The sequence below is a fragment of the Perognathus longimembris genome, chromosome 18, assembly GCF_023159225.1.
Source record: "Perognathus longimembris pacificus isolate PPM17 chromosome 18, ASM2315922v1, whole genome shotgun sequence".
NCBI lineage: Eukaryota > Metazoa > Chordata > Mammalia > Rodentia > Heteromyidae > Perognathus > Perognathus longimembris.
In genome coordinates this window covers 20,018,201-20,044,826 of record NC_063178.1, presented here as the reverse complement: position 1 = coordinate 20,044,826, position 26,626 = coordinate 20,018,201, and the positions used below count along the sequence as shown (strand labels likewise).

Sequence of the window (26,626 nt, the reverse complement as noted above, 5' to 3'; positions counted from 1 at the left end):
CCTCGCACTTTTTAGGCAAAGGCTTTACCACTTGAGCCACGCCCCCAATCCTTCTGCTTTTAGTATTGTTTTTCAGACAGGGTTCATTGCTTTCGCCCAAGGCTGGCTTCAAAATGAGATTCTCCTGTCTCTGCCTCCCACGTAGCTGGGACTACAGGTATGCATCATTGTACCAGGCATGGTTTTGATGCAGATTCTTTCTGACTTTGGGGAATGTATGATCCTCATCCTTTTTCCTCCCAAGTAGCTGGAATTACAGACGTGAGTCACCACACTTGGCTTTAAGTATTATTACTCAATCCGTTGGTGACAATTAGAGGTGTCAAAGACCGTAAAAGGAAGCCAGAAAATGTCACCTGCATATATACATATGCACAACGTTAGCCAGGCGTCAGCACCTGTGATCCTAGCTCTAAGGCAGGAAGCTGACATCTGAGGAGCTTGGTTCAAAGCTAGCGCAGGAAGGAAAGTAAGTGAGACTCTTACCTCCAATTAGCCACTCACTAAAAAGCTACAAGTGGAGCTGCGGCTCAAGTCGCAGAGGGCTTTGCGTACAAAAGCTCATGGCCAGCACCTAGGCCCTAAGTTCAAGCTTCAGGACTGACACCAAAACAAAGGGTTTGTTTTGTTGTTGTTTGTTTTTAAAACTTTTCCTTTTATCTTTAGTTGTACAGAGGGGGTTCAATTCAGCAAGTCAATTTATGAGAACAAGGCATCATGATTAATATCACCCTTTTCATTATTCTCTCCATCTCTCCCACGTTATGGATTTTTATTCCCCACCAAGATGTTTCAAATTACAGTGAAATGACTAGTCTTTAAAAGTGTCCTATACTGAAATGCTCACACAAAGCACAGGAAATAACGTGCCCCACAAGGGTATGGGTAACTCCCTTTACTTACATGAGGTTGAACATCCAACAAACAAACTTTGTTTTTAGCTAGGACCGACCGAACTGAGTCTATACTTGTGCCATAGTAGTTGTTTTTATACTCGCCATATTCAATGAACCTGTGGGAAATAAGAGATGTATCATAATCATTTGTGAGTTAAAAAAATGCAGGTGGCAAAGCTGTAATTCATAGGTAAAAGATACTTTTGCTGAACATGTAATTTTTTCTGTGTTGAATAAAATAAACAGGGCCAAGTACTTCAGCAAATGTCAATTTAAAAAAAAAATCTTCTCATTTTCAAATCAGTAACACTTGCTTGTATTACACTTAAGCAGGAAAAAAAAGTACTTTGGTCCAGTAGAGACCTAATGTTTTCCATCACCCCCTCTTCCAAAACTAATGCAATGCAATAAAACAGTGAATAAGGCAAACAATAGAAACTACTGGAATTTCATTGCCTACAGAGTAACCAAGCTGGCCTTCAGAACTCCAGGAGCTGGGTGGTGGCTAATGGAACCAGGGCAGCGATTATGTGCTATAAAAACACAATCATTGCACCAAACGTGAAGAAAGTATTTTGATGTTTCAATAAAAATCCCACAATCCTACATCCAAATACACATTGCTCTCTGATATCCTAAAATAGTCATGCTTAAGCCCATGGAAACCCTGGGCCCGGGGTGGGAGGGGGAAATCAGAGCTCGCTAGAGGGGCGCTACCCGCAAAGCTTTTCCCAAGCTTTTGCCGTGCCTCTGTGAGGTGAAGTATGAAAGAGACGGTGGGGCTGGCAATGCACTACATAGTTACCCACTGGTGTGTAAAAATAAAACTGTACCCAAGTTAACATGTTGAGATTCAATTAGCGGGTTGGAAACAGGACAAAGTATGACACTAGCAACTTCTTGCATGCTGAAAAATAATTTTTACACATTGAACTTAGCAGAAAACCATCTAGGTATCTAGATGACGTGAAAAATAGAGGCCAAGCTTGGTAACAATGATGGTGATCACCATTTATGGGTGGCAAACATCATGACCAATTAAAATACACTTCCAATGGTGGCGGGACCGTGTAAACGGTATAAAGGTTGAGATGCTGAAAGACAACAAGGTCAGATAAAAATCCGACAGAATTTCCACATACTTGTTATTTTGTACATCTGTTTCAAACAAATGCTTGGAAATGAAAATATATTCAACGCCGTCACTCTCCTGGCTTCGTTTTGCTCTGGTGGTATCTGTGATTTGATGGGAAACAAAAAAAGTTAAGAAAAGATACCATCAAACTTCCCTAAAGAAAAGAGAATCTTAAAAAATAAATCATTAAGTGTATTTAAAATCGTTTTCTTCCATAAGATTTCAAATTGCATAAAAAGCACATTAGCTAACAAAATTACATAAAGTGTCCTCAACTCAGATTTTCCACTAAAATAAAAAGTTAAAGCTGGACTAAAAGTTCAACTGCATTGTGTGCCTGTGTTATTCATTATAATGAGAGCTTTCTAATATGATAAATAAACAAATGTGATATTTTAACCCTTTGGGGAAAATGGCTTTCTTTTGTAAACATTATACTTATTATCTTTAGTTATTGATCTTCTACTGGCGTAAGTTTCTTCTCTCAGAAATTACTTTATTATCTTCCACAGCAGTATGTATCAAAGTTCTGTTTATCAGCTAAATGAAGTAAAATATTTCTATATACTTAATCACCAGTCCTCTGCAAAGCTGTGTGTCTTCTTCTTAAAATACCATCAACTTCTCACCATCCAATAATTGTGTCTAATTGTTTCTAGTGAATTGTAAAGAAGCAAAAGATGACAGATTCATTATAAACAGCAACACAGCTTGTCTAGTATTGTTATGGTGGGTGAAAGCTGACTACAGCCCATTTTTCCTCCATCCCAGCTAAAACCTTTTCAAAAATGCATGTCACTGTTTCTGATTTTGGCACTCTGTGTCTTGTATACATGCTTATCTGATTTGAGGAAGAGAAGGAGAATAACAAAATGGTGAGACAAAGGACCAAGGGTGAACCAATACAACAGCGATACTCACAAGACACTATGTTGGATATGAACTTTTACAGCTTGCAGGAGAGGGGAGAAAAATTAGAGAGGGGGTAATAATGTTTGACAAGAAATGTACTTATTGCTTTACTTATGTAACTGTAACCTCTCTGTAAAATACCTTTACAATAAAATTAAAACTAAAAAATACATGTACAGTGGTGTTAAACTGCACGGGGAAGAGCTTGACTTAATTTTTTCTTAGAATCTCTGACACTTTGCTGAAAAGAGATGTGGTTGGGGGTAGAGAAAAAGGGTAAGACAGCCCTTGTGGATTGAAGAACATGGAGGAAATCCAAATGGGTAAAAAGCAGAGAAGGAAACGTAGTTCTGTCTCCCTTAGACATGCAGCTCTGATTCAAACAAACATTGCTGGTTTCATTAAAATGAGCTGTAATTAGTATATACAACTCTTAGTCTAACCCCTGAATGAGAGCCATTTTCTTGTACTCAAACTAGTACAAGAAAGAGAAGAGAGCCTTGAACCTGTATACACTACACATCTCAGATCAATCCTTGAGCCAGGACAGACCCAAACCAACACAAGACAGGTAAAAGAGGTAGGACTGAGGAACTAAATAGAAAATAACATAGTTGACTGACAACACCTAAAATGCAACTTGAAATTATACAAAACAAGGGAAAAGAAAGATGCAAACCCTGAATGACCCGGAAGCTGAAATTAACACGGTTAGGAAAGCAATTTCCTAACTATGCTTCCTAAGGCAAAGGAAAACACACCTGAACAGAACTGAGTGGAAATTTTAGAATTGAAAACAAAAAGAATCTGGTCAAGTCCAATCACTCTACATGAGGTCAGTAGCAGAATAACGAGGGTAGAGATAAGAGCCAATGAAACTAAAAACAAGTAATAAAAATTACATACCCTGAATTATAAAGATAATAATAAGAAGATAAAGATAACAATGAAGATAGCAATAAATGGATATACAAATGGACTTCCAGATACCGATGCGGAGATACTGAAATATGTAGCACATATGTAACTGGCGTGCAAGAAGGACAGGGAAGAGAGACAGGGGGGAAATATGATTTGGGGAAATAATAACTACAGGTGTCTGAAATGTGGTAAGATGGCCCTGTGCCAGAGGCCATGACTGTAATCCTAGCTACTCAGGAGGCTGTGACCTGAGGATCGGGGTTCAAATCCAGCTCAGGCAGCAAAGTTTGTGAAACTCTAAACTCCAATTAACCAGCAAAAAGCCAGAAGTGGTAAGGTGCCAGCCTTGAGCAAAAAAGCTCAGGGACAGCGCTCAGGCCCCGAATTCAAGCTCAGGGACTAGCTGGACTGGGCGTGTATGCATACATGCACACATGCACACACACACACTTGGTAAAAGGAAGCTGAGCAGATAATCAGGATAAATTTGGGGGGTAGGGGGGAGCCTGGACATATTATAACCAATTACTAATAACTAAATTAAGAAATCTTAAAAATGGTTATTAGGAAGCATCTAAGACACATAAAGGAATATTGATGTAAATTTTCACAGATTTCATAAATCATAGAAACAAAAAATGGATGAAATAATATCTTTATAGTACTAAAAGGGAATATTTATCAACCAAAATATATTTCAGTAATAAGGCAAAATAAAGACCCTCTCAGATGAGGAAAAACATAGAATTCACCAGCAGACTATGTTAAAACAAACAAACAAACAAAAAAAACAGATAAAGGGTCTTTCAGAGGTTGGAGAGAAAGGAGAAGAAAAAACTTGTATTATTAAAGGAATGGAGGAAGAATAGTTGAATTAAAATAAAAGACTACTTTTTCCTCTTAAATACATTAAAATAAGTGACTGTTTTAAAGTAAATTGTATTGGAATAGTTTCCAAAGTTGCAAATACAATACATTTAAAGGAAAGATTAAGGCAGAAATAAAAAGGTATTGTTTGTGCTGCAAAGTTCCTACAATCTATGTAAAATGACACAATTAACTCTTAAGTAGATTGTAAATGATTAGGTGGGCATACTGTAATCCCCAGAGTGACAGATAAGAAATTAAAAGAGATATAAGTCGGAGTGAACTGATTAACATGTAACAGTGAAAATCATTCAGTTAATCTGAAAGAAGGCAGAAAAAGAAAGGAAAATTAAACACAAAGGAAATCAGATCACAAATAATAAAACGGTTGCTTAGATTCAGTCATGTCTGTAATTCTGTAAGTGCTTATGGAAATATACCCCAATTACAAGGCAGAGTTGATGTGTTTATATCAATGTATTTATTAGGTTGGTTCTGGGATTTGAGCTTAGGGTCTTGCGCTTGGCCAAGCTGTTCACTGCCACTGAGTCTCACCTCCACCCGACTGTAAAAGGGAATGTAATCTCCTTGGAGAACCATCTGTTAGTATCTTTAACTATTAAACCCATGACCTAGCCATTCTACTTATCTGCCCAAGAAAAGCAAACATGTGTCCATTCAAAGTTTGGTACACAAATTTACCTTGATTACTTTACCAAAAATGAGGGTTGTGGGGCTGGGGATATAGCCTAGTGGCAAGAATGCCTGCCTCGGATACACGAGGCCCTAGGTTCGATTCCCCAGCACCACATAAACAGAAAACGGCCAGAAGCAGCGCTGTGGCTCAAGTGGCAGAGTGCTAGCCTTGAGCGGGAAGAAGCCAGGGACAGTGCTCAGGCCCTGAGTCCAAGGCCCAGGACTGGCCAAAAAAAAAAAAAAAATGAGGGTTGTGGAGGAAGCTATAAATATCCATGAACAAGTAAACAAACTGCGGTATTTCTATACCAAGAAATTAACTAGTGAACTACTGATCCACGAAACAAAGACCTATGCTACACAGAAAAAAAACTGGACACAGAGAAAAAGTTATAGACTGTATAATTCAGTATAAAACACTGACAAGTCCAACCCAAAGGAATTAGTATAATTAATTATCTGGGGTCAGTGACAGAGAGCTGGACCACAGAGGCATAGATAATTTTTTTTTGGGGGGGGGGGGAATAGAACTGTTTGTTGTGTTGTTTGAGATGACGGTTTTGCATGTGCATACAGGAATTCAAACTGACCTAATGGCATACTTTAAATATGTGCAGCTTATTTATCTCAATTCTATTTTAATAATATAAAAATGTGAAGTGGAAAAAAGTACACTAGTACAAAAAGAATGATGGTTTTCAAAGCCCAAATAATTGAAATGATCTCCTAAATTTGAGTTCCTTTTTTATTGAATTAGCAAGCATATTTTATTAGCACAATGCTCAGCTCGCCTAACAGTTTTTCAACATTGTTCCACTTGTGGCTCCTTGAGGGACAGAATATCACAGCCTTTCCAGGAACAGGGTGAAATACTGACAAATTTTTTATTCTATTATAAAAAGAATAAAATTCACAGCAAAAAAAAATGCTGCGAATTTTGAGCCTAATCATATAACACAGAGCCAAGAACACGACAGTTACTAGAATCAGCAGATGTCCTTGGAAATATGGCTAACTTCATTCATTACTTAATTATGTTTATTTGTGGGGTTTGGCAATTCTTACTTTCGCAAAGAGTAGGCTTAAGGAAAAAAAAAAAAAGTCTTATTGGAAATCCAAACAGAATATTCTGGTCATTACCTTGTCTGTCAAGAAGGAAGAAAAGACTGTCGTTAACCAACTGGAATAGCAGGACAAGGTGGCTAAGAATCTGTATCACACAGTTTAAGGGTCATCACCCCAACACGTAAAGTCTCCCTCCAGGATTAAACATATCAAGGGGTGATCGGAGCAAGTCTATTCTGATGCCACTGAACACACTTAAGACAAAGCAGGTGGACCACCACAGCGCTGGCATACATCGGGATGACCCTGACTCAGCCAGGTCTGCTATCAGTTCATGGTCAAATGTTTTAAGGTCAGTAAGGGGATAACCTTAGGAAGATCACCTGAATTCCTAGGAGAAGATTACAAAGGCTATTATGGGAGTCTTGTTGTTGTTGTTGTAGTTTAGTGTTTAGGCTGGAAAGTGGGATTGTGAATGTTAGACAAGTACTCTACCATGGAGCTATATCCTTAGTCCAAGGGATATATTATGATTTGGAAGACTCCAGTGAGGCATTGTACAAGAAAGCATTCTAGAACGTGGACACTTTGCAATCTGTGCAAGCACAGTGCGATACGAGCCTGCTTACAGAAGCACAGGAAGTAGGGCCCAGGTAATGGCAGTTCCCCAAGTTCAGCCTACATAGATTTTGGAACCTATCAAATATTTGATATCTACTATAATATCTTTTGCTAATTTCTTTTCAGCCAAACAAGCCCAATAATAATTGCATTTACCTAATCTGGCATTTTTAAACATACTGCCTTTTGCTTCAGAATGATGCTTTGCATTATGGACCACGTTCAATGGAAGTCCCCGTAGGAAGAGACTCCCGCGATGCTGTAGTTAACTTACGTCATGCTAGTTTGTTGGGGACAGCTGTGCCTTTAAGAGGCCACAGCTGGCTTTAGCCTTTAACAGGAAGAGAAGCCCCAGCCCCTGGGGCGAGCACCTGTTAGCCCTTGGGGGATTGTGATCCCCGCCCACAGAGGAAGTTTCATGACATCACCTGATGGGCAGCCCAGCTCATCCAATCAGTTAATCACCCCAAGTCCTTCCCTTTTCCGCCATATAAACCCCCCTCCCAATTAAATCCTTGGAGACCCATTCAACCATCCAACCGTCTCCCCGTTATCTTTGTCCTGTGGCTCCTGACACATTATGGGGGGCCGAGGAAGAGATTTTGGCGTCCCACTTCAGCTTAGAGCAGTCTGGTAAGGACACGCCTTACTCCTTCTGCCGGTATGAGGGGTAGGGTGGAGCTTCTTCCATAGAATTGAGGTTCAGGCACTCCCCCGGGAGATAGGGGGGAAGGGGTCCTAGAGACCCCAACATTTGGGCATCTCCTCTGGAGAAGTGAGGAGAAGGGGTCCTCAGAGGCCCCGACACTAGTTCAAGCTGCAAAACTGCCTGCTAACACAGTTCTTGGGACTTGACACTTAGGAGTGCGTGATAAAGCTTTTTTAGAAACATAAAATTGTTATAAATTCAAAAGTACTTATAAACAGTGCTGAGGTGCCCTTTCTCGACTTTCCCGAGGAAGAGGACCATAACTGTGACACTTTGTCCAAATAAAATACTGACATCAGCAAGTTACAATGTACTAAGTAAATATTTCTTTTCAACATTAAAAAATGTGGTATGGCCAGGGCATGCACACTTGTAACCCTTGCTATTCAGGAGGCTGAGACCTGAAGCTTGCAGTTCAAAGCCAGCCTTGGGCAGATAATTCTTGTCTCCAATTAACCACTAAAAACTGCAAGTAAGACTCTTTTTTTTTTTTTTTTTTTTGGCCAGTCCTGGGCCTTGGACTCAGGGCCTGAGCACCGTCCCTGGCTTCTTCCCGCTCAAGGCTAGCACTCTGCCACTTGAGCCACAGCGCTGCTTCTGGCCATTTTCTGCATATGTGGTGCTGGGGAATCGAACCGAGGGCCTCGTATATCCGAGGCAGGCACTCTTGCCACTAGGCTATATCCCCAGCCCGAGTAAGACTCTTATCTCCAATTAACCACCAAAAAAGCTGGAAGCAGAGCTGTGACTCAAGTGATAGAACATTAGCCTAGAGCAAAAAAAAGCTAAGAGACAATGCCTGGGCCCTGAGTTCAAATCTCTCTCCCAATTAAAAATCCTGTGTATGATACACAGATAGCAAAGTACACATGGAAGTCAACACACACACGTAATTATGTCTACAGCTTAAGGAACTGTCACAGATCAACATGTCCACAGAAGCAACACTTTGGTGAGAACCTACCAATCACTGCTTCATTGTCATCCTCATCTATTTCTTCTCCTGTTCTAACCCTGCACATCACGGTTGCTCTTATTATGGTTACAACAAATGGAGTCATAATACAGACTCTCTTCCTGCCTGCCTGCTTTTTGGTTAATCTTCTGTCTGTGAGGTCCACTGGTATTGTGTGGCCAGCTGTGGCCCATGTGGTCTCATTGTGCTCTATGGTGTTCCATTGTACAAACATGCCATAGTTTGCTCATCTATTCTACTGCTGCTGGGCTTTTTGGTAGTTTGCCGTTTGTAATTCTTATACATAATGGTTTTAAGAATATCAGAATATACCCGCTCAAGAGGCTGAGACCTGATGATCCCATCGGGACGCTAGCCTCGGCAGATAGATAATCCCAAGAGACTCATATCCAATTAACCAGAGAAACGCTGGAGGTGGGGGTATGGCTGAAATCATACAGCACCAGCCTTGAGTAAAAAAGCTAGGGGAAGTGCCCTGGCCCTGAGTTCAAGCCCAGTTCTAATGCATGTCTTTGGCTGGATGTACAATATGCACTTCTGTTGGGTAGGAGCGGGGATCGTGGCTGAGTCACATAGGATGTGTTTATACAGCTTTAGTAAATATGGCTGTTTAGTTTTCTAAAACACTGAGTTCATTTATACTCCCTTCATGAATGCGGAAGGGTTCCCCTGCTACAAATCTCTTCATTCTCGTTACTTTGGTGGATTGGATACTCAATGGATGTTTTAGAAAGGAACATTATAGGATTAAACACCCTAATTCAGAGTCTCTCCTAAGGATTTTACAAGCAAGGCAATCTAAACTACAAAACTGCTGTTAAAATGTATTCTTCTTTTACTAAAAATAAATCATCCTGGATCGAGGCTACTGCTGTATTTCCTAAATATCTCTAACATTCTGAATTACCTGCAGTGCTTGCTTTTTATAAACACAAAATTGTGAGCATATCTCTCTATAAGAATGAATCTTATCAAGACAAATCCAGAAAACATAGTTATTGTGGAATCTTTTGGGAAATGAATCAGAGTGGAAAATAACTGTGTGGAAGACATTTTTTGGAGAGTCCAAACTCAGAATCCTTCTGGATAGTTCAGAGGCAAATATTGTAATGGCTAGATAAGCTGAGTCCAAAGAACCTTATTCTGGAACCTTTAGTACCACTAACACCACCATGGTGGGTTATGTTTGAGAGATGACCTTACTAATATTTATCAGCTTTAAAAGGAACCAGGTTTAACTGTAGCTTGATGGAATTGCTGGGACTATCCAGGAGAAATAATGTGAGAAATGAGATCATAAAACACAGCTTCAAATCTAAGAGCTGCTACTGTCTATGGAACCGTGACCAGGTCAATGGAACCATTCTTCCTTTTTTCCTTCTGTGGGAAAGGAAGAAAATATCCCCCATTTTACATTGTTGTTAGGACTGCCTAAGTTAAGATGAACAAAGAGATGAATATAAATGAGAAATTAATTTGGTTTTTTTTCCCCTTGAGATGTTTTTTTCGAAACCTTCTATATTTCTTCTGTAACTGCTCACCTGCCAGCCTAACAACTGTCTTGTAAAATTTTCTAATTGTATATTCCAATTCAACTTCCATAAGAGAAGTGAATTAAAGTAAAAAAAAATTTTGCTAATTCCACATTTTCCTTGCTTTCATCTCCCTTGTTGAAAAGCAACAGTCCTATAACTTATGGCTGAAAATGATTACAAACAATAATTCGGAAAAATGTAGTAACAAGAAACAACTTGAGGTAATAGAAAACTATAATTTTAAAACAAAGTTGAACTCTTCCAAAACTAGAGAACATTGCTAAGGGCAATATACAAATGATTTTTTTTCAAACACTACTAAAACCACTTGAAAAAGCCAACATTTCAATTTAGTCTTTTAGAGAGCTTTCTAACATCAACATATTAAGTAGTCCAATGGCATTTATTCTGGAGATCAAAATGTTTCAAGCATCATATTTCATTTGTAAAAATGCCTATGAAAACCACTTTCATAAAAATAGATCTCATTCGGGGTACAGAAAAGAAGCCTGCCATATTTGGCTTGTATTGCCATTTAAAAAGCCCATTCGACACTATCTGCCAATTACTACATATAAAAGGTAATTAAGAAAAGTTCCTGTTCTGAGAAGTCTCCTCCAGTTCTCTGTGATTTGGTCCTTCTAATTGAGAAACTGCTTAAAAGAGGAAACCCAACGCTCTGGAAAACATTAGCCCTTATTTTAGGAAACAGAATGGTGAGGCTTGTACTCAAGACGAACATTTGTAAACGGTAAGCTGATGTCATCTGTATAGTACTGTGCATCATAAAAATCAGAAAGGGGGCACCTGCCCTTAGTACACAGCCTGCCAGTGCTCAGGGGCTGCAGGCCCACGCGGGGGGGTGAGGGGGTGCTGCTGGGATCAGGGTCGGGGCTGGGGAGGGCTGGGGATAGTTAGGGTCCACCTGTGGAGTGGGCAGCAGGGAACTCACGGGGCACGGTCACGCCGTAGTGCTGCGTGTCACTGACGAGCAGCTTCCGCTTCAGTTCATTCAGGCCCACGCCCACGGGACCTGAAAGACAAGACAACAGCAACTCGTTGCAGGGAAACACCAGCCATGCAAGACGCTCACCCCAGGAACCCTAACTACTCGGCAGGCTCAGATCTCAGGACCGCGGTTCGAAGCCAGCCCCAGCAGAAAAGCTCATGGGGCTCTGCTTTCTAATTAACCAGAAAATGCCAGAAGCGGAGGTGAGGCTCAAGTGGTAGAGCAGCGGCGTTGAGCAAGAAAGCCAGGTGAAAGAGTGAATCCCTGAGTTCAAGCTTCAGTACTAACAGACACAAAACCAACACCATCTAAACATTTCTGTAACTGCCACGAACTGAGAACCCGGGTCCAACCTTCAATTCAAGGTAACAAGGTTATAGTTGATAGGTAAGTTGTGAATGAGAACAAGCCAGGACTTTTCTCACTGTTTTGTTTGTTTTTACTTCTAAAGTTTACATTCCCACAGAAAAGGTTAAATATGCTTTCAATAATAACTTAAGAATATGAGTATATTACGAAGGAATGGTATTTACAAGCGTCTAAATAGATGTTAAGAGTTATATTCCAGCCAGCCAGCCGTGGCTCAGGCTAGGAATCCTAGCTACCCAGGACAGGCTGAGATCTGAAGATGGCAGTTCAAAGCCAGACCAGGCAGGAATGTCCGTAAGTCTCTGAACTCCAGTTAACTACAAACATCCAGAAATGAATCTGTGGCTCAAATGGTAGAGCACTAGCTTTGAGCAAAAAAAGCTCCCCTCCAGCAGGTGACCACCATCTTCAGAGGTACAAAAAAAAAGCTGAAAATATGGACATCATTCCTACTCAAACTGCTCATCAGGCATGCAAATGGCATTTCTTTTCTATGGGGGCCTTTGGGTTCTTCAATTCTTGGCCATCAACAATTGTGTGTGTGTTTTTTTTACTTTAAAGGAATGCATCTTAGGGCTGGGCATGGAAGTGGACATTTGCATGCTCATCTATGTGGGAGGCGGAGAGACGCAGCCAGTCTCATGGTCAGCGAGAGGAAGAGTCTGCGAGGCCTTATCTCAACAAGTGAGGCATGGTGGTTAATCCTGTAGCACCAGCTACACAGAAAGCAGACGTACGAGGATCATGGGTGGAGGAGTGCCCTGGACAAAAAGCATAAGATCCTATGTGAACAATAAACTACAAGCAAGAGAGCATCCAATATGCCTATAATCATGCCTATAACCCCAGCTACACAGGGCACTGAAAGCTAAAGGATAAAAGTTCAAGGCCCATCCAGGCAGAAAAATTTGCAATAGTGTAGCTTCAAGATTACCAGCTAAGGGCTGGGAATATGGCCTAGTGGCAAGAGAGCTTGCCTCATATACATGAGGCCCTGGGTTTGATTCCCCAGCACCACATATATAGAAAATGGCCAGAAGTGGTGCTATGGCTCAAGGGGCAGAGTGTTAGCCTTGAGCAAAAAGAAGCCAGGGACGGTGCATAGGCCCTGAGTTCAAGGCCCAGGACTGGCAAAAAAAAAGATTACCAGCTAAAAGGCTGATTGTTGGAGCTATGGCTTAAATGAGAGAGTGCTACCCTAGTAGGCATGAGACACTGAGCTCAAACCCCAATACCACATTAAATAAATAAATGAATAAATCAATAAGTAAAATGAAACAAAAGAGGCTGAGGTTCAAGTCCTGCCTAGCATGTGCAAGCCTTTAGGTTCAAAACCCCAGTAAAAAACCAGACAGCAACAAAAATCCCACAGTGAAGCAGAGCACAGCAAACAGCGATCGTGTTCCTATTGTGTATTCTTGTACCATTAGATACAATCATATTTTTAGCTGCCTGTTTTATGTTCAGAATGCAAACTATTTACACTGCAAGGGCAATTTGGGACTGTAAACTGAAGTGTAATCATATATACACTCACAACAAGATGGATCTATTTTCCCCTTCAATATATAGATTTTTCACCACATTGGTAAAATACATTTAAATGTGTGCAGGTCAATAGACTTCTTTGTAGCTGCTTTTCAACTGTGTTTGCTAACGATCACACGAAGCAAAAGAGGATTTAGGCTACAATTTAAAAATGAAGTCACTTTTGGCATAACAATAATAAAGATGAGGTGAGCTCTTTACATACATCATTACTAACCTTCAAAACAACCCTGGAATAGAAGTATCATTATCCTCATCTAACAAATGAGGCAACTGAGAAAGCTAAGGTCATTTTTTAAAGGTCACACATCTAAAATGTGTCTTAGCTGGTATAGAAAAGCTCCTCTGTCTCACTTGGAAGTCTGAATTCTTTCTATTCTACCTATGAGGTCAAAAGAATATGGAGAAAATGTGAGCTCCGGGAGAAGTGGTTGCTCTGTCCATGACTGACCAGTAATTGCTAATGTATCCGGCTGTGCTTGCCTCTCATGTAAGGGCTACATGCGCTTGTTTATGGGACTGGTAGACTCTGGCTACAAAACTCTCACAAGTCAATCCCGCTGCTGTCAAATGCCATACAAGGCAGAGCCTATGAAGGCTACAGTAAGTTTAAGTAGCTAAGGCTACACAATGTGAACTAATTAACCAGGCTCAGGCAAAATGGAGCTTATCTGTTAAGACTTCCTCAGGACTAAGAAAAGTCAAACACAATGAAGTTAAAGCCAAAAAGCACATTGAAAACGATTTTAAGCCTGAAGCAAGTGCCTCAAGCCTATAATCCTAGTTACTCAGTAGACTGAGATGTGAGGATCATAGTTCAAAGCCAGCGCAAGCAGGAAAGTCCAGGAGACTTTATGTCCAATTAATTACCAAAAAGCCAGAAATGGAACTATGGCTCAAGTGATAGAGCAATATCCATGAGTACAAAAACTCAGGGCTCAGGGACATTGCTCAGGCCCTGAGTTCAAGCACAAGGACTGGCACCAAGGAAAAAAAAGTTTAGAGTTCATTAATTTGAAATTCTAACAGTAAAGTTGACACGCTCATTAGCTTTGAAAAGAAAATATTCATAGTCAAAGCAGAAATGTAACTAAATATTTGCTTCATTTGAAAATCATTTCCTGAAAATTTGAAAATCATGTTGGCAAGAAAGAAAGAAAAAAAGCCATGTGTATCAGTCCTCATTACAAGTTCTGGGGAAAATGTGGCTGACTGAGTAATCAAGATAATTTTTAATTAAATAGTAATTCCTTTTTGAAAGCAGGCCCATGCGTTGTATGCTCTATGAAGTTCATTCATTTTAGAAGAAAATATGGCATATTAAAAGTGTTAATAAAATGATGCTAGTGAATTTTGTCTCTCTTCTATTTCTGATTCTATCAGCATCAATTAGTTGTTCAAGAGACTTTTACTTTGACACATCCATCCATCCATCCATCCATCCAGTGTATGCTGACTATAGACTCCTCCTCCATCATTCCCCCTCATCTCCCTCTCCCTTTCCAAACCAATCTCAACAAGCTCACTGTTCTGTTTCAAGTTGTACATGTACATTATGTTGCCCATACTTACCATCTGTTCCCTTTCCCCTTTCCTACTGGTATCCATACCATAGCATCTGGTTTACATCCTCTCGTTTAAAGAAATGTAGGTTAATGGTTCAAAGGGGTTTTACTATGGTATTCACACACACACACACACACACACACACACACACACACACACAGAGTAACTTCATTAGGTAGACCCCTTCGTTTACTCTCACTTTTCCATTTCCCCATCCCGCTATTCAACAGCTTTCAGTGAACTGCATTATGCCATCTTCATGTACAAGCACACTGTATTCCAGAATTGTTTACCCTCTAACATTCCTCCTTCTGATCTCTGCAATGATCCCTCCACTAAAACATGCTCTGCATTTGTGTATGACCCTGTATATGTTTACCTACATGTATACCTTATTATTGTTTTGGAGACAGGGCCTTGCCACATAGCCCATGGTTACTTTTAACTTGATATACTTCTGGAATCCTCACTTGCATAAACTACACTTTAATTTGTTTGTGCATATGTGCATATGGCCCTATATATGTTTCATATATGTTTATAACTTAGATTTGACTTCCACATGAGAAAAAACATATGCCTTTTGTCTCTCTGAGCCCAACTTACTTCACTTAACATAATTTTTTCCACATTCATTCATTTCCCTGGCAAATGATATAATATTAATCCTTCTTGATGGATGAATAAAATTCCACTATATAGATGGGACACTTTCTTGATCCACTGATCTGTTGCAGGGCATGTGGGCTGTTTGCACAACTTGGCTACAGTGAACAATGTAGCAATAAACATGGGTATGCAGGTACCTTTATCTCGAGATCACTGGATAGTACACTGTTTAGTTTCGTGAGGAATCTGAGAGCTGCCTTGCTTAGTGGTTGTGCTAGTTCACATTCCCACCAACAGTGTCATACGGTGCTGTTCCCCCCACCCCCTTCCAGCACTTGTTCTTGTATTCTAGATGATGATCGTTCTTACTGGGTGAGGTGGAATCTCAGAGTTGTTTTGATTTGCATTTCCTTTCTATCCATAGACATGGAGCCTTTCTTTCCCTTTTGTTTCTTTCTCTTGCCTTATTGCCCTGGCTAGAAATTCTAGTACACATTTAGTAAGTGAGGAGAGAGTGAACATCTCATTTATGATTTCAGAGGACATGAATGAATCACTATTATTCTACAGAACCTGCCCAGTGCTTCATCCTAACATCGGCCCCTGGCCCAGAGCCTTGGCTGACCGAGAAACACAGCCTGTAGCAATCGACTGATCACAGTCTGGTCAATCGAAGGCCCAGAGTTTACAGAGGAGTCTAGAAGAGATCTATACTTCTCAAACAGACCCCCCTAAAAGAGAAATTTGAGGCAACATTCAATACAGACAGTTTTCTGAGGGCCTAAGGTTAGAAGAGAATTGAACAGGGCTCAGTCTACACTCATCTCTCCCCTTAGCAAGAAAGACTAATCTGCTTTGCTTGCTCTGTTCCTTCTTCAGGATGTTTGCTGCGTAATTTTGAAACATTGTTGTTGTTAGTTTTCATTTATGTATTGCCTTCAACAATATTTCGGAGCTCTCACCATTATGGCCGATTCCTTCCTCCTCCCTTCCCATCTTCTCACTTCCATCCTTTCCCCACTCCTTCCCTTATATTATTTAATATTTCATTCTTATAATGCTAACCACAGTTGTTGAAAACTATAATTCGCATTTCTCTACAACTGTATCAGAGAAGAAAGTGAGGCTTCCAATTGCTTCTTAAGTATTTGGATGTTTGTTCAACTGTGAACCAGAAAATAATCGTATTGAAATCAAAGTGTGCCTGCGTGCGTGCGTGTGCGTGTGTGTGTGTGTATGTGTGTGTGTAAAATAAATCAGCCAGATAGAGCAGTGCATGCCTGTTTTTGAGATCCTATCTCAAAAACCAAGTTATACACACAATAGGTCTCAGGGCATGGTTCAATTGCTAGAACACTTGCTTAGCATGTGCAAGGTCCTGGATTCAATCTCAATTTCTCTCTCTCTCTCACACACACACCAACACACATGTAAAATAAAATGACAATCTACAAAGCATAAGCATGAAATTTTTGTTTATTTGTTTTGTTTTTGTTTGCCAGTCCTAGGCCTTGGACTCAGGGCCTGAGCACTGTCCCTGGCTTCTTTTTGCTCAAGGCTAGCACTCTGCCACTTGAGCCACAGCACCACTTCCGGCTTTTTCTACATATGTGGTGCTGAGGAATTGAACCCAGGGCTTCATGTATACGAGGAGAGCACTCTACCACTAGGCCATATCCCCAGCCCAAGCATGAAAATTTTAAATATCAAACATAGAATTTAGATATTGATTTTTCTTAAGAAAAACAATTTGATGAGTATCAAATTGAATTTAATAATCTAAATATGGGTGACAGAGACTCAGCTAAAGATTGTTGTTATGAAAGGACATGATCATGTTAATACGCTATTAGGTTAATACTCTATGAGGGAAAAGAGAGACACATAGGCAGCGTTTAGCCAAATTAGTTTTAAAACTCTATTTTCATTTTTATGTAACCATCCTAACCCATACGCTAATGAACTCTATGCTTGTTTGACAGCCTCTGTCCTTATCTGGATTTATGTACACACCATTAAGAGGTATATTACAGGGGCATCTGTTGAATGGACCAAGTATTACTCATGTTTTCTATTGACCTTTGTATATCATGGCAAAAACATAAATGGCATAGGACACAAGGAATACCTGACACGGATGTAGCTTTTATTATTTGTTCGCCTCCAGTGTTACCTGTATTGCTGAACACAAACATTCTTTCCCATTTCCCTGCAGACATTTTTATGATACTGGCCAGACTTGCTAACTCTTACTATCCAGAAGAACAGATCAGAATTACCAGAATCTCTGCAATAAATACCCAAACTGCTTTGTTACCTGAAAAAAACATATGTATTCATTTGATTTACTGCAAGATAAATTCAGTGAAATCTCTAGGTATTCCTTGGATCAGACACGTTATAAAAAAGTCTGCCTATTATATGGTAACATTGATATTTTGGTGCTGTATGCATAAAATAAAAACAAGCCACTATATCTGACCCATAATCGTAGGATCAACATATTAGTAGGTGGCTAGATTTCTGTGTTTGAAAGTGACAAATCTCTTGGGTGGGTGGGTGGGGGTGGTACCTCTGGTAGAAGGACAGCCAATGAGCAGAAACATCTGATATCTAGTTTGAGTCCTGGTCTCAGACAGTGAAAAAAAAAAAGTTTAAAGTTCTATTGGAAGCAAACTTTATCAAAGTAGAGCTACTTTGCAATGTGTAGCAAGCCATGATAGAGTCAAGATTTCTTTTCTTCTGTCACTTTCACAATGGAAAATATTAGAAATGAAGAAGCATCAATTTATACAAAGAGAAGGGAGAAAGGCAAAAAGTGTAGAGAAAAAGAAGATAAGAAAGAGGAGAGGATGGAAAGGAGGGAGCTTACTGAAAGAGCATCACCGTGTCCTAGGCGCTAGGCTGCCTTAGTCTTAAGCACTGCTTTCACCTCTATTGCAGTTGCAGCAAGACATTAATAAAACGAAAACATGAAGAAACATGCTGGAGGCTCACCCCTAAGTCCTAGCTACTCAGGAGGCCGACATCTAGGGATCATTGTTGGAAGCCAGCTGGAGGAAAGAAAGTCACAGGTGTGTCTCTGTATCTCCAATTAACCTCCAGGAAACTGGAAGTGGAGCTGTGGCTCAAGTACAGCACTAGCCTGGAGGAAAAAGAGTTCAAGGGCAGAGCGTAGGCCCTGAGTTCAAGCCTCAGGACCGACATAAAAACAAAAACAAAACATCAAGATATGACCCTCTTCGTCTTCGCTAACCATGTAGAGGGCACACATCCTTTTCTCCTCATCTGCTCAGAATTTGAACCACTCACTGGAGTTCCAGGATACTGACCAAAGTCCCATCGTGGCTCCTGTGGTACTCTCCTTCCCTTTAACTCGTTTCTCTTTTGCTTTCCTTTGTAGAACTTACTACCCTCTAGCTATGATATAGACACTTTTTTCATTCATCATCAACTTATAACTAGGTTCTTGCTCTATCTCCTCCTACTGGGAAGTAAGCAGTTTGAGGATAAAATGTTTGAGCTCTTCACTATAATGACCGGATGTGTTCAGAACCCTGGTATTCAGTATTCCATAAAAACCAGCTGAATGACAGGACTATGATTTGAAATTAAGCCTAATATAAATAAGGTAGATCTACGATATAAAAAGCCAACTGTGCTTCTACTAAAGATCATATTTGCCTTTTCTATATAAGAATTATAATTTTAAACCCATTATAAACTCATAAATTTGCCCATAACTTTTGGTTTTATGCCTATCTATATAAACTCCTCGGGAGACCAATTCCTACAAGCCTTCCATCCAAGTTTGGCAAAAGCAATGGGAACGCTAAGACATTAACACGGGCATTCCCTTTTGAGAGTGCACTTTCCTCTCTGCTTTAGGGGAGGGACTTAGTGCCAGGCCACAGTTTTTATTTTTAAAAAATCAACTTTCTTATAAACATCTGTTTATCCAACCATGTCTGCAAAGCGGTCTTCAGGCAGCAAGTGGGATTCAGCACAGAGGAAGACAGAAGAGATCCTAAAGCTCAAACTGTTATGTGAAATATGCAGCAAGATTTATTATTAGTTTCCTCACGCCTCAACCACAGGGAACAAGTCACAAATTGTCTACATCCACAACTGAATTTTTGCTCTCATTTTGGCTTAAGCCACAGAAAGTGCTTTAGTGTTTGTTTTTAAGGAAAATAACAAAGTTTTCTTCTGCTCCTTCTCCCCCTCCTCACGTTATTGGACTTTATTACTTTATTCTGAAAAAAGTCAGGTTTCACTAAAGATACAATTTGTCACAAAGGAAATTGTACTAAAATGTTTGACATTTGGTTTTAACACTTCTCAATGACTTTTAAATACAAAAAAAAAAAAAAAGGAGTTTAACAGGAATGGCCACAAAGATATTTAGTGGTTCTGGAATAACACACTGATGAAATGAAATACTTCTGATCACAGCTCAAAGTCCTCTGCTGTCCTATTTTTTGCTATGGTAACAACTTGGTCTACCTTTAGTTCTTTTTTTTTTTTTTTTTGGCCAGTCCTGGGCCTTGGACTCAGGGCCTGAGCACTGTCCCTGGCTTCTTCCCGCTCAAGGCTAGCACTCTGCCTCTTGAGCCATAGCGCCGCTTCTGGCCGTTTTCTGTATATGTGGTGCTGGGGAATCGAACCTAGGGCCTCGTGTATCCGAGGCAGGCACTCTTGCCACTAGGCTATATCCCCAGCCCCTACCTTTAGTTCTTGAACACTAGATCCAAGAATAAAAATCAGATGTTACGGTAATAATATAGAGAAAAAAAATTACTCCATACCTCCCCACCAGTATTTCTCTAACAGTTTCAAGACCAGTATCATTTCTCCTGAAGGATCTGGGAAAGTCAGTGGGACTGAAAGAATACCGGGCTGCTTGATTTCCCTCCATCCCCCTACCCACATTGCAGGGCCAAGGAAACAGATCCTAAGTAGACATTGCTTTCTTTACCATCATAAAATATAGATAGTTCACTCTAGAGCAATCTAGAACTTCCAAAGTATGTGCCCATTGCTTACTTTATTCCTTCAGATGATAAGATTGTACGCTTTGGAAACTAAGATTCAAGATTAGAAGTCAGCTACTGATATTTGAATACCCTATTTTTGAACAATATGTAACAATGGTTTTTAAAACCTTATTAAAAGTGCTAAGAATTCCTCTTAAGTCTTCAAAGAGATTATGCTGCTTAACCTTCACAAACCTAGAAAGCACTTATTATCTCCATTTTTCAGATGAAGAAGCTGAAGTCCAAAGCGATACGGATGGTCTAGCTGTCTTGTGCCCACAGAAGAAGAGAACAGAACTGAGGCACTGCCTGTGGGCTGCGTGGGCCATTTCTAACTTCTACACGATCCTGCCTAAAACCACGCACAGAGGGGCCTTTCTCCAGACTACAAAGCGGAAACTTGTAAGACATCAAAAGTGTCATGTAAGCCAGGACCTGGTGCTTAGTCCTGCAATCCTAGCTACTCAGGAAGCTGAGACCTGAGGGCTGTGGCTCAAGGCTGTCCCAGGTAGGAAAGTCCGTGAGTCTTATCTCCAATTAAAGAGCAAAAATGCTACAAGTGAAGGTATGATTCAAATGGAAGAGCACCAGCCCTTGCAAAAAAAAAAAAAAAAAAAAGAAAAGAAAAGAAAAAGCTTAAGGACAACACCCAGGCTCTAAGTTAGAGCGTCAGTAATGACTTACCAAAAAAAAGTGCCATATGTATGAGCAGAAAAGTTTTCCGAGCAGAGACTAATCAGATGAAAACACATGCTAGGAACCGTTTCTGGAAGACAGGTAACACCTCTCAGGGTCGTCCACCCTGGGATGCCATTCTGCACAGAAGGCACAGAGCACAAGGGAGTGGAAGCACACATGTTCGTATTCGGTCAGTGGTCCCAGGAGTTGGCTTTTCCAAGCCTCCACCTGCCCAAGGCATTCTTGATTTAGGCATGTTACAAATCTTTCCTTAACTAGAAACATTCCTAAGCAGTTTGCTTCAACATAACATGTGTTCGTCATTCTCTGCTTTTCCTAGACAGACATGGGATGTATCTGTTCCCCTGGGTAGAATATATAATGTGCATGACAGAAAGAATAAGCCTAATAGTCTCCATTATGTCCATTTGGGTAGAATGCAATTGTTATCAAGGCAAGAAATATTGCATGCACCTTATCAGCAACTGCTACAAAAGTGGGAAAATAGTGTTGGAGCTTAAAGAGTTTCAAATTAAATGTTTATTTTCCTGTACAATCTTCAGAATAAAGGCTAATAAACATGGTTACAAATCAGTTGACCCAAACAGACAAATCAAACCTAAACTGTCACTGAGCAAATGTAGATAAAATGAAAACAAAGTTTTTAACTGTCATTAAAATGCAAACACAAGCAAGCACAGAACTGAAATGTAATGCCAAGAAGACAAAGTGAAAATAATTTGCATAGTTTACAACTACCAACCAAAGAAGTTAATGGTTACTAAATCCACTGAAACCAAGCAACAAGACTGGCCCCTGTGTGCATGGTTCTCACTGGAATTGGGACCAACAGCAAGAGGTGAGAAGCTCGGTGCCATCAGTAATCTGTGGGGCCAGACGCATGGCATTGTGGGAAGCACTGGTTAGACTCCCGGGCCCCTTATCTCAGGACATCAGCTCAGGAACTAGACATGAACAAGACTCCTGTGTGGAACGCAAGTTCAAGACTGAGAATCCCTGTACTAGGGGCTGAAGGTCAGAAGAGAAAGGTCAGATCTCCTCCTTTGCTTTCATCAAGAATGACTATCCGGTTAAAACAACAACAACAACAAAAACCAACTAGTAAGAATATGCTACATGGGGCTGGGGATATGGCCTAGTGGCAAGAGTGCCTGCCTCATATACATGAGGCCCTGGGTTCGATTCCCCAGCACCACATATACAGAAAATGGCCAGAAGTGGCGCTGTGGCTCAAGTGGCAGAATGCTAGCCTTGAGCAAAAAGGAAGCCAGGGACAGTGCTCAGGCCCTGAGTCCAAGCCCCAGGACTGGAAAAAATAAAAATAAAAAAAGAATATGCTACAGAGCAAATAATTTCATCAAGCATATAATTCCCCCACGTGTCTGGAGGAATGAACCCCAGAGGGCTGTAGAAAACACGAGCAGATTAGAGAGGCAAATACACCAAGAAAAGCAGTCTGGGAATGGATAGCTCACTGGAAAGCTAAGACAAGGTGGTAAAAGAGGAATGATGTAGAATGAATGAAAACTGAGTAGAGAAGGCACACTAAGGAAGAGAGAGGAGCCCAGACAACTGGCGGAACCAACCTAGAAGCTTCTATGGAAATATCTGACTCTGGGCCTTGTTTCAGGGAACATGTTAGTGATGCATCATCAGGTAGAAACAGATGTAAACACTTACAAAATAAGGATGTGGTATTTGTTAGGAAAATAAATGGGTAGAGCCTAAACCAAAGAGAAAAAAAGGGGGGTGGGGAATAACAGATCTAGCAGGGGGAGCCATCATGGTCGGTCTTGTTTTAGAATATGGGAAGCTGTTACTCTACGATGAGATGAGGAAGAAGATTCCTGTCTCTAAGGCGCTGAGGCTGACTCAGCTCCACAGTTTAGCAGCTGTGGGGTCTTCAACAACGTACAGGTCTCTGCTTCAGTTTCCCCGTGAGTAAAATGTGCATGGGGAGGTCTTTACCACAGGTGCAGTGAAGAGCGAAGGGAACACCTTCAGCAACTATAGAGGAGAGCTCCGCCTGCCTGAATGAGGAGATATAGACTCTTCTGAAAAAGGAAAATTTGAATTTCCTTCAGGGATGAGAAGATGTATTTGTAAGCAAGGCATAAAATTAATATTATTTCTTAGAAACCAGCGGATGTGAGAGAGTGAATGTTTTCCTTGAGTCAGGGCCTCCTGCTTCAGATTTTCAAAGGCTTTTCCCTTACAAAGATGGGGAGAGGGGGCTGGGGATATGGCCTAGTGGTAGAGTGCTTGCCTCGTATATGTGAAGCCCTGGGTTCAATTCCTCAGCACCAGATATATAGAAATAGCTAGAAGGGGTGCTGTGGCTCAAGTGGCAGAGTGCTAGCCTTGAGCAAAAAGAAGCCAGGGACAGTGCTCAGGCCTTGAGTTCAAGCCCCAGGACTGGCAAAAAGAAAAAAAACAACAACCCAAAAACCAAAAAAATGGGGAAGAGTCCCACCTTCCCATTTATTCTCATCCCTGTAACTATCATGTTGAGTTTATAAAGGAACAATTAGTAAGGAACACCATGCTCCTTTATTACAAATCCCCAATATCTTTGGCTTAGATCCTGAAAGCTGACATAGCCACATGTTTGTTTGTTTGTTTTGTGTTTACTAGGGCTTGACTTCTGGGCCTGGGCCTTGTCCCTTAGCCTTTTCTCTCAAGGCTAGTGCTCTACCATTTGAGGCACAGCTCCACTGCTGGCTTTCTGGTGGAGGTTAAGAGTCTCGCAGACTTTCCTGCCTGGGTTGGCTCTTAACTGTGATTCTCAGATCTCAGCCTCCTGCGTGGGTAGGATTTTAGGCATGAGCCACCAGCACCTGGATACCCAGGTGCACAACAAGAGTAGGTAAAGTAATTTGGGTTGTGAATGGTCATGTCTGAAAGTGGGACTCCATAGTTTCTAGAATGTTGACTAGTCCAACTAGTCCTGTGGCAACCCCACATGTGAGCACTAACTACTGCAAAGCACTCTTGTTCGCTCACTCTGCAGCTTGAAGCCCCTGAGAACTCTGCTGTATTAACTCATTGCACTGGAGGTCTAAATGTCACAGAAGGCTTAGACCATGGTGCTGCCTGAAGGTAAGTTCAACAAAACTTGCCCTGCATTCAGAAATAGTCATTTCTATTACTTTTTCATCCGGACATAGTTCACAAATTTCAGTGTTGGCTCGTTTCCTTTCTAACAGCAATTCTATCAACATTCCACCACCATTCTTTAGAATTATCCTCAAAGTCTCTGAAAGCTCAGTGCTGGTGGCATATACTGTAATCCTAGCTACTCAGAAGGCTGAGATCTGAAGGTTGTTGTTTGAAGCCAGGGCAGGAAGGAAAAGTCTGTGAGACTCTTTTTTTTTTTTAATTTAATGAAGCCAGTGTATCTTGATCAATGTCATCCCTTTCACATTCTCACCCGCCCTTCCCAACCCAACTCCCTTCCCTCTCAGTTAAACATTTTTAGACTATGTATTGATATTTTTCCCGTTTAACAAAGCAGAGTCTATATACACTGCATCCTGATCTGTGTCATCACTTCAACACCTTCACCCTCCCTTCAACCTACCCATCCCCTCATCTTTCTCAATTCTGTGTTTTATAAAGTGAATTGTGTAATGGGGGACACTCTGGATTCTGTGAGACTCTTATCTCCAATTAACCAGCAGAAGCAGGAAGTGGAGGTGTGACTCAGGTTGGTAGAGTGCTAGCCGTGAACTCAGGCTCTGAGGACCAGCCCCACTGGTGCACAGATACACAAAAGGCTCTAAAGGATGTCTATGTCCAGATGGTCGCAGATTTCACTCTGGAGACTACGCAGAGGAGGCAAGATGGGGGAGTTTTTAGTTAGAAATTCAACTACAATGCGCTTCAAGGTTAAATTCTTACTACATCGCTTATTTCCTCAAAATCACATACAATGCAAACTTACCAACCAAGACAACCAGCCTGTATTTGTCATTCGTCTGTCGTCGGTACGGTGTCACTTCCTCATACGTGGGCACATCCGCTGTGTCATACTGATCGCTCTTCTTGCACTCGTACATGGATTTATTTGTTTTCTTATCTTTTCTGCTAAGACGGAAACTTCTTCTAAAGCCAGCTGCAAAAAACCAATACATATACTTTAGTAATAACTAGATATTAGAACCCCTAAAAGAGCCTGCAAAGCTGGGTTAAGGATGAGGCTCAGGGGTACACTGAGTGTCCACCATGTGTAAGGACCTGGGTTCCAACCCGGCCCCAGAAAAACACAGAAACCAAGCCAGAAAGGCTTCAATTTGCATCAGATTGTAGTCTTCACAATAGCGATACAAGTGCCATTATTAAAGGGGAAAAGTGCACACAATTTCATCTAAATAGTAATTCATAAGAGAATTATCTAACCTTTATGTACATAGTTATAACTTCACTTTATTTGGTTCTGGAATTAATGAGTTCTTGGAAATCATTGTTAGAGTAACTATAAAAGAAAGCCAATTATGTGTGAAATCACACAGACAATTTATCACAAAGTGACCAGAGAACACAACTGATAAGAAAGTTAAGAATACAATAAACACATACCAAATATGAATGCCAAATGTTCTCTTTCCTAACTATTCTGGACAAGTTTTTTGAGACAAGGTCTACATGTGGAGCTAGCCCATGCTGGCCACAAACTCCTTGTCCTCCAGTCTCACCCGCCCAAGTGCTGGAATTACAGGAATGCTGCATTATGCCCAGTTGTCAATTATAAATACAGGGCTGGGAATGTGGCCTAGTGGTACAGTGCTTGCCTAGCATGCATGAAGCCCTGGATTTGATTCCTCAGTACTACCTAAACAGAAAAGGCTGGAAGTGGCACTGTGGCTCAAGTGGTAGAGCAAAAGAAGCTCAGGGACCGTGCCCACGTACAGAGTTTGAGCCCCATGACTGGCAAATCTAAAACATATACCTGCAGCACAGATACGGTAACTAGGAAATAACTAGGAAAAAAGCCGGCTGAGTAAGGTGGCTGACAATTGCAGTCCAAGATGGCAGAAATTGGAGGACTTCAGTCTGATACCAGGCCAGAAAAAAAGTTACCAAGATATCATCTCATCAAAACAAGCAAGGTATGGCTGGCTGGCTTATATTTAGCCAGTAACCCTAGCTACTCAAGAGGCTGATATCTGAGGATCATAGCTCAAAGCTAGCTTGGGCAACAAAGTCCACAAGACTCTTATCTCCAATTAACAAACCCCCTTGCCCCAAAGAAAAGCAGTAAGTGGAGCGGTAGCTCAAGTGGTAGAGTGCCAACCTACATCTTACAAGCTAAGAGACAAGCCAGGAACTGGTGGCTCCTATCTGTAATCTAGATACTCAGGAAGCTGAGATGTAAGGATTGTTGTTCAAAGCCAGTCCAGACAGGCAAGTCCAGTAGACTCTTATCTCTAATAAACTACTTTAAAAAAAAAAAGCCAG

At 40.9% G+C, this 26,626-nt stretch overlaps 1 protein-coding gene across 2 annotated transcripts in view; it reads right to left on the bottom strand.

Annotated features, from left to right (window-relative positions):
- The window catches only part of Mpp7 (MAGUK p55 scaffold protein 7), a 125,416-nt gene that overhangs the window by 4,308 nt on the left and 94,482 nt on the right, over nucleotides 1–26,626 (bottom strand). For both annotated transcript variants that reach the window (XM_048367908.1, XM_048367909.1), the window contains exons 11-14: nucleotides 25,113–25,283; nucleotides 11,286–11,366; nucleotides 2,039–2,132; nucleotides 904–1,012 (exon numbers count right to left, since the gene is read on the bottom strand). In XM_048367908.1, the coding sequence (XP_048223865.1) occupies nucleotides 904–1,012; nucleotides 2,039–2,132; nucleotides 11,286–11,366; nucleotides 25,113–25,283 (455 nt within the window). The remainder of the gene's footprint in view (nucleotides 1–903; nucleotides 1,013–2,038; nucleotides 2,133–11,285; nucleotides 11,367–25,112; nucleotides 25,284–26,626) is intronic.